The following is a 12,699-nucleotide window of genomic DNA, read 5'->3' on the forward strand; positions in this document are numbered from 1 at the left end:
TAACTAAATAAATACCCCCCCCCCTTAATTTTCATCTCCCAAAACTAAGGTGTGTCTTATACTCTGAAAAATTTGGTACCTTATTACCGATTGCAAGGGACAAGCTGCAAACCCCATCTCTTCCTTATAAAATGTTCAGCCGATGCTGGAAACAATGATGCTGGATGAAACGGGCAGAACAGACCCAACAAGATTTTTCTTGTGTTCTTAGTCTTGCGTTAAAAAATAAAAAAGCGCTAGAATCTTACAATGCGAAGTTAAATTTAGAACAAAGCACATCAGCCCCCCTGCGGGGATTTCGCTTTGCCTGTTGCAACCGCGAAGAAAGTCAAAGAGAGCCAGACAAAGGTTTTGCCCGTACAAATCACTTCTTGGGTTATTGTTCCAACCGCACAGCACTAAACCGAAAGGGAGAGAAAATAATCAATTTTTAAAAATACGTTCACTGACACCGTTATTAACCAGGTTATCAAACTGCAAACAGTACCCAAAACGAGTAGAAGGACCATATCGTAACTAAGCCCAGAGACTTGGGGTCTTTTGAAAGGTGGGGAATTGAGGGGAGGGGTGGTGGGGGTGGAGAGCAGGGTGGGATTTGCATTTGTTTGCTTTTCGGACCGCGCATCTCTGAAAGCAATGCTCAGCAGCCCATTCCAAAGGATCTTTTAACAAGCTGCTGCAGCTGCTGCTATCTTTTGCAAAGCTCGCTGAGTCTCAAAGGCCCTTTTGTATCATACTCAGAGATACAGACTAGGGCTAAGCCAGCCATCTCCTTCTCTGGCCAGCTGCCTGCTTTTTTAAAATAAAAATGTCCCACTAGGACACAATCTGGGACAGATACCGTATGTCGGATCAAATAGACATTCTTAAGTCTGCTCAGTTGCTACCAGTGAAGCTGGAGGCTGAGGATTCCCGTCCCATCTTCTTGCTTTTGGGAGTGGAAAAGAAAACTTAAGCACTGGCTGCCGATCAGTTTCCGGTCACAATTCAAAAGTGTTGGTAATGACCTATAAAGCCCTACGTGGCAACGGACCAGAATACCTCCGGGACCGCCTTCTGCCGCACGAATCCCAGCGACCGATTAGGTCCCAGAGAGTTGGCCTTCTCCGGGTCCCGTCGACTAAACAATGCTGTCTGGCGGGCCCCAGGGGAAGAGCCTTCTCTGTGGCGGCCCCGGCCCTCTGGAATCAGCTCCCCCCAGAGATCAGAACCGCCCTCACCCTCCTTGCCTTTCGTAAACTCCTATGTCGCCAAATTAACATGCCCTTTAGCTATTATGTACAGATTGTTTGAGTTGTATGATTATTTTTTATAAGGGTTTTTAAAATTGTTTTTAACTATTGGATTTGTATATTGTGTATTGTCCGGTTGTGAGCCGCTCCGAGTCCTCGGAGAGGGGCAGCATACAAATCTAATCAATTATTATTATTATTCAATTCAATTTCAATTTATTAGATTTGTATGCCGCCTCTCTCCGAAGACTATGGGAAAAATTGCTTCTTCTTACAAACTTTTCTACTTAAGAACCTGGTCACAAAACGAATTATGTTCGTAAGTAGAGGTACCACTGTATGTTGAAATTGACCTCCCGTGGTGCCAGGTTGAAGGAAGCTAAATAGCAGCAGTGCATGATGGAACTTGGGTTCCTACAAACGCCCTTCTTCCCCAGAACCTCTGGTGCTGTGTGTGAATTGCATTTCTTTGTCAAGACACAGAAAAAGAAGGTACCTTTATCTTAATTCATCAGTGTTTGGCAGCTGTCAAACTGAGAAATGGTCCAGCTTGGAGCTCCCCTCTCCTAGGGATAATCTTTTTCTCTGGCCTTCACACACCCTCCCCTCCTCTTGCCTGTCTCTTTATTATTATTATTTTTCCAGTTTTGTGAGCGGAATATCCGAGTTTGCTAAAAAATATTCAGTGCTTATTTTGAGATTTAAAAACAAACACGCCCTCCCCACAATACATATAATAAAATCGTCCTCCCGCAAGAGTTCTTCCCAAAATGGATTTTCTGGGAGTGCTCGATTGCACACGGAAGCTTCTATAAAAAGACGTCTTGCTAAAAACACAAAACACCAGGGTCACAGGAACAATAGGGGGGAATATTTTGACCCGGCCATCGGTTCCTTAGGATGGCCGAGGGGGAAAAATTTGAGAGTCCTCTATCAAAAACTACTGGGGTGGAAAAACCCATCGTACTGCCTTCAGGATAGGCAAAAAAACACATTATAGAAATGGAAGCATCGGACAGGAAACTAAGGCTGGAGAAATTGGCTCGGAGGTCCTCCCCAGTCGCTACCTCCTCTAGACTCCTCTCCTCCCAAGATATCAGTAGAGGAGAAAGGACGCGACCCCTGGACATGTCGAAGCGGTCTTCACGTCATGTCCATGCTGATCGCTCAGAGCCCATCAATCAAGGAGAGTTGGTTCTTCCTCTACTTCCTGGTTTAGTTGCTCTCCACAAGTTTAGCCAAGTCTTGCCTGAGCTCACTCAGCTCGAAGATTTTCATGTCCATGATCTCGGCCAATTTGGCGACCTCCTGGTACATCTTCTCCCGTTCGGAAAGGGTCTCAGAGAGCGACTGCTCAGCCAAATGCAAGCGGCGCTCCAGCTCGGCGTTCTGTCTCTCTAGGTTCTGAGGAAAGAAGAAGGAAGAGTCCTCAACTGCCTGGACATCAAAGGTCCACGAGCTTGGAATGGCCTGGCTTGGACACTCTTTGGAGAGGAACCTGAGCTTCTTAGGCTGACTTCCCCACTCCAGGCATCTCCTATATCAGTGATGGCGAACCTTTTTTGGTTTGTGTTGGTGCGCTAGCATGTGTGCACGTATCCACACTCCTTCCCTCCCCCCCCCACACATGCGCAACTCCCAAACTGCCTGTCAGGATTAAGAATATATCTCAATGCAGAAGGAAAGTCTACGTGGAGAATGCTGAGTCATTCTGAGGCAATTAAGCATGCAGCAACCTGGCAATTAGGTGATAAGTATTTAAATGCGCAAGAACTCTCTGCTCCTTGCCTTGCTGTTCGCTCTCTCTCTGATATCTGATCCTGCTCTGTGTGACGTGTGCTCTGAAGTTGCTGTGTTGATCTGTAGGTTCCTGTGAGTTATTGTAACTAAGATAGTTGTAGTGTGATACTGGTGAGATACTAGTGTGATGTATATACAGTAATCCCTCGCTACTTCAGGGTTCATCTTTCAAGGATTTGCTATTTCACGGGTTTTCAAAGGGGGCTTAAAACCATTAAAAATTCATAAAATTCTTCTACAGTACTACTGTGCTCTATTAAAGAAACTGGTAGGATATCACATGAAGTTCCAGATGAGAAACATTATAGAATGACTGTTTCATGCAAAGGGTGGTTTTGAAAAGTCCAAATACTTGTTAAATACATTAAAAAAAAATCTTTCCTCTACTTTACGAAAATGTGTTTTTCACAGGTGGTCTTGGAATGCATCCTCAGCGAAAAACAAGGGATCACTGTATAGTAAAGAGAGTATACAGTAATAGTGTAAGTAAAAAGTAAATATATTTTTCCAAGACTTCCTACTGCTGCTGTGTTTCATGGAAGATTTCCACTCCATATCTATTGGTCTGTGGTTGTCTGGTTGGGTTGTTTAGCTGCTTGGGCTGGCTCGCTTCCGAAAGTGAAGCCTAGTACGTGAAAAATACAGTAGTCCCTCACCTATCGCTGGTGTTACGTTCCAGACCCGGCCGCGATAGGTGAAATCCGCGATGGGGAATTTCTCCTCCTTCCCAGCTCTTTCTACAACCCCAAGCACACCGCCGCCGCTGCCAACCACTAAGCGCGCCTCCAAAGACTGCCTTCTCGGCACTGGCGAGGCGGGTTGAACGAGGGGACGGGCCTCCGCCGGAGCTCAGTCCCCCCCCCGCTAATCATTCGCCCAGCCACGGGCTGGTTGGCTTGTCCTGCCCTTCCAAACTTCTAAGCACTGTATCTGTGCCAACGCTGACTTCAAAACCTGCGATGAAGTGAAGCCGTGGTGGGTGAAGCGCGATATAGCGAGGGACTACTGTATGCCCAAATGGGCAAACCGGAAGTTCAGGAAACACATTTCCAATTTGCCCATTGTACTGTTTTTTTGCACTCTGGGGCTTCAGGAAGCTTCTCTGAACTCTCCGGAGTGCAAAAAACAACACAATGGCAAACCGGAAGTGCATTTTTCCGAACTTCCGGTTTGTCCGTTGGGTGATCTCTTTTGCCTCCGGGGCTTTTGCCACCTCCTCTCTTGGACTTCTTCCATAACCACTCCTTCACCCTCCATTGTCTTTGTTACCTGCACCTTTTGGCGGGTTTCCTCATATTCATCGTCTGGTTGCTGCTGCTGCGGCCCCTTTTGGCTTCTCAGTTGTTGAAGCTCCTGCATCATAAATAGCGAGAATGTCACGAAAGAAAACAGAGAAGCTACGTTAGAACAAAACCGAGCGTGAAAAATGTAATTCGTACGTCTACAATTTTTATTTTTGGAAGCAGGGCACATTAAACTTTCAGATGAAGTGGAACATATTTGGGCTGGTGTCTACAAATCATGGCGGCTCCCTTCGGTTCTTGGCAATGATGACCAGGTACGGAGCTTGCAAACAAGAGGGAGGGGAGGAAAAAAAAAATCTTGCTCAATAGAAGAATCACGTAATACAGGTAATGGGGTCTTTTTATGGTCCAGATGTTGCGTGAACCTCCCAATCCATTCAAGTCGTGAACCTCAAAGTATTTTGTTCAAAGGAAATAGATGCCATAAATTTGGAAGACGAGCTACCATTACAAATATCTGTATCTTCTCAAAAGTCCTAATTAACATGACAATCATGACAGCATTAAAGGAAGATCTCTCTCTCTCTCTCTCTCTCTCTCTCTCTATCTATCTATCTATCATTGTCTGTCTGTCTGTCTGTCTGTCTGCCTACCTGCCTACCTATCTGTCTGTCTATATTTTTGGCTGCCCATTTTAGCACAGGGTAACTCTGGGCAGCTTACAATTTTAAAATACCAAACTATATAACTCTATTTATTTATTTGTTTTTGTTTATTTACTTACTTATTCAATTTTTATGCCGCCCTTCTCCTTAGACTCAGGGCGGCTTACAACATGTTAGCAGCACTTTTTAACAGAGCCAACATATTGCCCCCACAATCCGGATCTATATACATAAAACACTACAAAAATATAAAAATCCAAAATCCAATAGCTAAAGGATGGAGTTAGAAGGGTGAGGGGTGGGTGGGAAGGTGGGATCTGATATTAATCTATCAGCCACTTTCAACATGAAGCCCCTACTTTGTTGCCCCAAGCCAACTGGCAGAGCTGGAGCTGGTCTCACTTGGGGGGGTGAGGGGACATGTTCCAGAGGGCAGGACCCTTCCAGCTGGAATTCTCTGGGTCTACAATTCTGATCTCCAGGGGGAGCTGGTTCCAAAGGGTCAGGGCTGCCACAGAGAAGGCTCTTCCCCTGGGTCCTGCCAAACGACATAGTTTAGTCGATGGGACCTGGAGAAGGCCAACTCTGTGGGACCTAACTGGTTGATGGGATTCGTGCGGCAGAAGGCGGTCCCAGAGAATACAGTACAAAAAACAATATGTATACAAATCTAATTAGTTAAAACTATAAGCTAAGATCCCATTACATTAAAAAGCAATCAATTAACTCAGTCACATCCACGTATAACATTTAATGGTCAGAGAAGGGGGGCATGGTCTAGTTGCCCCATGATTGGCAACATAGGTGAGTCTTAAGGCTATTGCCAAAGGTGAGGAGGAGGGGCCAGTGCGAATCGCTGGAGGGAGCTGATTCCAGAGGGCCGGCCCCCCCGCAGAAAAGGCCCTTCCCCTAAGTCCTGCCAGACGACATTGTCTGGTCGATGGGACCTGGAGAAGGCCGACTCTGTGGGACTTTATTGGCCGCTGGAATTCATGCAGCAGAAGGCGGTCCTGAGTATTGTATTGGCAGTTCAGTGTTGGCAAATACTTCAGAAGAAAAGGATTTAGGGGTAGTGATTTCTGACAGTCTCAAAATGGGTGAACAGTGCAGTCAGGCGGTAGGGAAAGCAAGTAGGATGCTTGGCTGCATAGCTAGAGGTATAACAAGCAGGAAGAGGGAGATTATGATCCCGCTATATAGAATGCTGGTGAGACCACATTTGGAATACTGTGTTCAGTTCTGGAGACCTCACCTACAAAAAGATATTGACAAAATTGAATGGGTCCAAGGACGGGCTACAAGAATGGTGGAAGGTCTTAAGCATAAAATGTATCAGGAAAGACTTCATGGACTCAATCTGTATAGTCTGGAGGACAGAAGGAAAAGGGGGCACATGATCGAAACATTTAAATATATTAAAGGGTTAAATAAGGTCCAGGAGGGAAGTGTTTTTAATAGGAAAGTGAACACAAGAACAAGGGGACACAATCTGAAGTTAGTTGGGGGAAAGATCAAAAGCAATATGAGAAAATATTATTTTACTGAAAGAGTAGTAGATCCTTGGAACAAACTTCCAGCAGATGTGGTAGATAAATCCACAGTAACTGAATTTAAACATGCCTGGGATAAACATATATCCATCCTAAGATAAAATACAGAAAATAGTATAAGGGCAGACTAGATGGACCATGAGGTCTTTTTCTGCCGTCAGACTTCTATGTTTCTATGTTTCTAAGTAATCTGGTCTGATGCCATGTAGTGCTTTGTAGGTCATCACCAACACATTGACACATCTATTGTTGTAAGGCGCCCAGAGTTCTCATGGGATTGGGCGGCATAGAAATCCGATAAATTAAATCATAGTTTGCAAAGACAAGACCTCTAAATAAAAGTCCACAATGCTGGGGAAGGTGAGAAAATAGCATCAAAGATGGATGGGCTTGATGACAACCTTGGAGTACGCTCAGAAAACCTGATGGAGCGATTAGAAAAACAGAGGATCCTAGGGGGGGGAAAACCTCAGCCATTCACCAGCAGTCAACACTGATGTAATGGGACATAATCATCGTCAAACTGCTCAGGGTAATTTGATTGCAGCGAGGTAGAAATGTTGCTCAAAATAATTGTTGTTGGCTCAATTAGTCTGATTAAGTGACGGGAGATCTAACAACCAGGTCTGGAATAATGGTGAACCATGTTAAGAATTTTGGGTAAATACGGCCACTTGGTCCAATTCGACATGCTGGTGAATTGGGGCAGTAGATTCAATATTAAGTTTTATTTAACTTTAACTTTTCAAAGGCCTTGTGCTTCTGTTTTTGTTTTCTCCCTTGCAAACAGCCAGCTGGATCCTAATTCTCATCTCTTCCTGGAAAATGCAGTTTAATGTTTCCAAATGTAAAATTATGCACTTGGGGAAAAGGAATCCTCCATCTGAGTATTGTATTGGCAATTCTGTGTTAGCAAAAACTTCAGAAGAGAAGGATTTAGGGGTCGTGATTTCTGACAGTCTCAAAATGGGTGAACAGTGCGGTCAGGCGGTAGGGAAAGCAAGTAGGATGCTTGGCTGCATAGCTAGAGGTATAACAAGCAGGAAGAGGGAGATTGTGATCCCGCTGTATAGAGCGCTGGTGAGACAACATTTGGAATACTGTGTTCAGTTCTGGAGACCTCACCTACAAAAAGATATGGATAAAATTGAACGGGTCCAAAGACAGGCTACAAAAATGGTAGAAGGTCTTAAGCATAAAACTGATCAGGAAAGACTTCGTGAACTCAATCTGTATAGTCTGGAGGACAGAAGGAAAAGGGGGGACATGATTGAAACATTTAAATATGTTAAAGGGTTAAATAAGGTTCAAGAGGGAAGTGTTTTTAATAGGAAAGTGAAAACAGGAACAAGGGGGCACAATCTGAGGTTAGTTGGGGGAAAGATCAAAAGCAACATGAGAAAACATTATTTTTCTGAAAGAGGAGTCGATGCTTGGAACAAACTTCCAGCAGACGTGGTTGCTAAATCCACAGTAACTGAATTTAAACATGCCTGGGGTAAACATAGATCCATCCTAAGATGAAATACAGGAAATAGTAGAAGGGCAGACTAGATGGACCATGAGGTCTTTTTCTGCCGTCAGTCTTCTATGTTTCTATGTTTCTAATAAATGAATGAATGAATGAATGAATGAATGAATAAATAAGTGGGTGGGTGGGTGGGTGGGTGGGTGGCTGGATGGATAGGTAGGTAGGTAGGTAGATAGATAGATAGATAGATAGATAGATAGATAGATAGATAGATAGATAGATAGATAGATCCATCCTAAGATAAAATACAGGAAATAGCAGAAGGGCAGACTAGATGGACCATGAGGTCTTTTTCTGCCGTCAGTCTTCTATGTTTCTATGTTTCCTGCTTTCTTTCATCTTTGTGTCTCCCTCAGAGGCAACGGCAGTCATTGTGCATGAATGGAGCTCTCCTCATCCTTGTGTGGCTCCCCTGAGCGTTTCTGTCCCTGTCTCTCCTTCATCTGGGCTCATTGAAGGCCCCGTCAGCTGGGGAAGTAGCTGCAGGCAAAGCGTTGTCGAGCTCTGTTTCTGAATAGCGAAAGAGGATTCGTGCGCTTCAGAATCAGTCATGCCGTAGCAGGGCATCAATAATGCATCAGCAATGCTATTACTAGCTAGGCTTTGCTCAGTGTGTGTGTGAGAAGAAGGCGCACTTCTGTCACACCGGCTCCCGTTTGTGTTCTGTCGGGCTCTCTGGTAGAATCCTCCCGAAAATTCACAGATACAAATTTCAGACACACACACGTTTGAAAATTCAAAACAATGTTCTTTATACCGAAAATTCAAATAAACGAAGCCCTCTTTTGGTATAGCAAAGAGCACTCCTCTCCAAACAAACTGGTAATTTGTACAAGTCCCTTATCAGTTCTGAGATACTTAGCTTGCAGCTGTGAGGCAATTCACAGTCCTTCTTCTTTCACAAAGTGAAACACACTTTGCTCTGGTTTAGTTTCAAAGCGGGGAAAAATCAGCACACAAAAAGTCAAAGTCAGCAAAGCAGGCACAAAACACAACCATCAGATAATCCTCCACAATGGCCAAACCCACAGGCTGCTATTTATAGCAACCTCACTAATGACCACAGCCCCACCCAACCACAGGGGGCCTCATTTTCTTTGATAATAATCTCTCAGTTGTTGCAGCCTATGCATCGCTCTCTGCATGCGGGGCTGTATCATTAACTCTTGTTCTGAATCCAAGGAGGAGCTAGATAATTGATCTCCTTCTGAGCTGTCTGCCACACTCTCCTCCTCCCTGTCACTCATGTCTTCTTGGTCAGAGGAGCCTTCATCAGCAGATTCCACTGGGAGCAAAACAGGCTTGCAGCATGTGGATGTCTCCCCCACCTCCACAGTCCTTGGGGCAGGAGCTGGGCCAGAGCTAACCACAACACGTTTGTAACTGCACAAGGTGTAGCATTTGGGCAGAGGATCCTGTCATTTCTCTTTACATTTCGGGGGATTTCCCCTTTTCTTTTCAAGATAGGCACCGCACACCAAGACAACTAGACACAAGAACAGTTTTCCCCCGAACGCCATCAGTCTGCTGAACAAATAATCCCCTCAACACTGTCAAACTATTTACTAAGTCTGCACTACTATTACTACTAGTTTTTTCTCATCGTTCCTATCACCCATCTCCCCCCACTTATGACTGTATGACTGTAACATTTATTTATTTATTTATTTATTTATTTATTTATTTATTTATTTGATTTGTATGCTGCCCCTCTCCGTAGACTCGGGACGGCTAACAACAGTAAAAAGACAATATGTACAAATCTAATATTAAAAATAATGTAAAAAACCCCAATTTAAGAAACCAATCATACATACAGACATACCATGCATAACTTTTATAAGCCTAGGGGGAAGGGAAAGTCTCAATTCCCCCGTGCCTGACGACAGAGGTGGGTTTTAAGGAGCTTACGAAAGGCAAGGAGGGTGGGGGCAAATCTGATATCTGGGGGGAGTTGGTTCCAGAGGGTCGGGGCCGCCACAGAGAAAGCTCTTCCCCTGGGTCCCGCCAAACAACATTGTTTAGTCGATGGAACCCGGAGAAGGCCAACTCTGTGGGACCTAACTGGTCGCTGGCATTCGTGCGGCAGAAGACGGTCCTGGAGATATTCTGGTCCGATGCCATGAAGGGCTTTATAGGTCATAACCAACACTTTGAATTGTGACCGGAAACCGATCGGCAACCAGTGCAGACTTGTTGTTTGTATCCTTAAGATTTTTATTAATATTGTTTCCTTATTGCTTATTTGGCCCCCATGACAATAATTAACTCGTGATTATCGACAAATGTATATTTTACACTGAGAGCATATGCATCAAAGACAAATTGAAGTCCCACAGAGTCAGCCTTCTCCAGGTCCCGTCAGCCAGACAATGTTGTTTGGCAGGACTTAGGGGAAGAGCCTTCTCTGTGGGGGCTCCGGCCCTCTTGAATCAACTCCCCCTGGAGATTTCTACTGCCCCCACCCTCTTCGCCTTTCGTAAGCGTCTTGAAACTCATTTATGTCGCCAGGCTTGGGCTGATTAGACCTTAGCCCCCTGGCCAATGAATGATTGTATTGTTGTTGTACGAACGGGTGTAATTGATTTTAATACAACTAGGCATTTTAGATAGTTATGTAATTTTAATTTAATTGGATTTAATTTTATTGTAATCTACTGTTTTTTACATGTTGTAAGCCACCCTGAGTCCTCGGAGAAGGGCAGCATAGAAATCCAATGAATGAATGAATGAATGAATGAATGAATGAATGAATGAATGAATGAATGAATGAATGAATAAATAAATAAATTCCTTGTGTGTCCAATGACACTTGACCAATAAAGAATTCTATTCTATCCATATTCTATTCTATTCTACTTAATTCTATTCTATTCTATCCATATTCTATTCTATTCTACTTAATTCTATTCTATCCACATTCTATTCTATTCTATTCTATTCCATTCTATTCTATGGTTGTGTCTTCCTCACAGCAGTATCAGTTCTCTGGTCTTAGTGCAATTTGGGCACAAAATCATTCAATTAAGTTTTATCTAAATCAGGGCAGGCAGCCTCAGGCCCTAATTATCCATCCTCTGCTCATTATTATTTTTTGCAGTCATTATACTCATGAAATTTGCCAAATTACGAGAGCAAGATTGGGGGGGGGGAGGGGAAGAAGTGTTGTTAGTTTTTTTTTAATGGTATAGAATTTTATTGGCCAAGTGCGATTGGACACACAATGAATTTGTCTTTGGTGCCTATGCTCTCGGTGTTCATAAAAGAAAAGTTCGCCAAGCATCATAAGGCAGAACACTTAATGATAGCTCAGGTACAAAGAAGCAATCAAATCATATTAGGAACCAGTAAAGGGAATATTGTATCAACAAATATGGGCAGAGGTCCACACAGGTTCTCAGACACTTCAGGCGTCCTAGCATCTCTTCTGCATAATTCCAGGTAAAGGAATTTGCTAAGGTGCCCCCAGCACAATCACCTTTGATATTAGATCCATGCAAATTCTAATTACTGCAGTTAAGGACAGAAAAGCAAACCAGCAATCGGTGACCCTTGAAGTTCTGTTTCCCCTACACCAGGAGTCTCCAACCTTGGCAACTTTAAGACTTGTGGACTTCAATTCCCAGAATTCCTTGAGGAATTCTGGGAGTTGAAGTCCACAAGCATTAAAGTCGCCAAGGTTAGAGAGCTGGCTGAGGAATTCTGGGAGTTGAAGTCCACAAGCATTAAAGTTGCCAAGGTTAGAGAGCTGGCTGAGGAATTCTGGGAGTTGAAGTCCACAAGTCTTAAAGTTGCCAAGGTTGGAGAGCTGGCTAAGGAATTCTGGGAGTTGAAGTCCACAAGTCTTAAAGATGCCAAGGTTGGAGAGCTGGCTGAGGAATTCTGGGAGTTGAAGTCCACAAGTCTTAAAGATGCCAAGGTTGGAGAGCTGGCTGAGGAATTCTGGGAGTTGAAGTCCACAAGTCTTAAAGATGCCAAGGTTGGAGAGCTGGCTGAGGAATTCTGGGAGTTGAAGTCCACAAGCATTAAAGTTGCCAAGGTTGGAGAGCTGGCTGAGGAATTCTGGGAGTTGAAGTCCACAAGTCTTAAAGTTGCCAAGGTTAGAGAGCTGGCTGAGGAATTCTGGGAGTTGAAGTCCACAAGTCTTAAAGTTGCCAAGGTTGGAGAGCTGGCTGAGGAATTCTGGGAGTTGAAGTCCACAAGTCTTAAAGTTGCCAAGGTTGGAGAGCTGGCTGAGGAATTCTGGGAGTTGAAGTCCACAAGTCTTAAAGTTGCCAAGGTTGGAGAGCTGGCTGAGGAATTCTGGGAGTTGAAGTCCACAAGTCTTAAAGTTGCCAAGGTTGGAGAGCTGGCTGAGGAATTCTGGGAGTTGAAGTCCACAAGTCTTAAAGTTGCCAAGGTTTTAGAGCTGGCTGAGGAATTCTGGGAGTTGAAGTCCACAAGTCTTAAAGTTGCCAAGGTTGGAGACCCCTGCTCTACACGTTTAATCAGATCACCTGCCTGCCCAGTCAAATCTCCTTGGCAGGCGTTCCGGCAGCACTGTCCCATTAATCAAACTGACAATTAAGGTAATGCAAACGCTCCCTCCATTTTTCTCCAGTTCCGTCGTCAGCCCTTTGCAACCGAAGAGCAAGTAGCTTCATTCTACTTGACTCAATTAACCCAAGACTGTGGATT

At 44.2% G+C, this 12,699-nt stretch overlaps 1 protein-coding gene across 8 annotated transcripts in view; it reads right to left on the bottom strand.

Annotated features, from left to right (window-relative positions):
• Positions 1-349: 349 nt before the first annotated feature.
• Positions 350-12,699, bottom strand: part of HOMER3 (homer scaffold protein 3) — a 98,154-nt gene continuing 85,804 nt past the window's right edge. For 5 of the 8 annotated variants that reach the window (XM_070745935.1, XM_070745992.1, XM_070745953.1 and 2 more), the window contains 2 exons: positions 4,302-4,385; positions 350-2,636 (listed from right to left, as the gene is read on the bottom strand). In XM_070745935.1, the coding sequence (XP_070602036.1) occupies positions 2,448-2,636; positions 4,302-4,385 (273 nt within the window). In that variant the 3' untranslated portion in view covers positions 350-2,447. The remainder of the gene's footprint in view (positions 2,637-4,301; positions 4,386-12,699) is intronic. The other 3 variants (XM_070745943.1, XM_070746001.1, XM_070745981.1) reach the window with 1 other exon arrangement.

Source organism: Erythrolamprus reginae, chromosome 1 (genome assembly GCF_031021105.1).
Source record: "Erythrolamprus reginae isolate rEryReg1 chromosome 1, rEryReg1.hap1, whole genome shotgun sequence".
Lineage (NCBI taxonomy): Eukaryota > Metazoa > Chordata > Lepidosauria > Squamata > Dipsadidae > Erythrolamprus > Erythrolamprus reginae.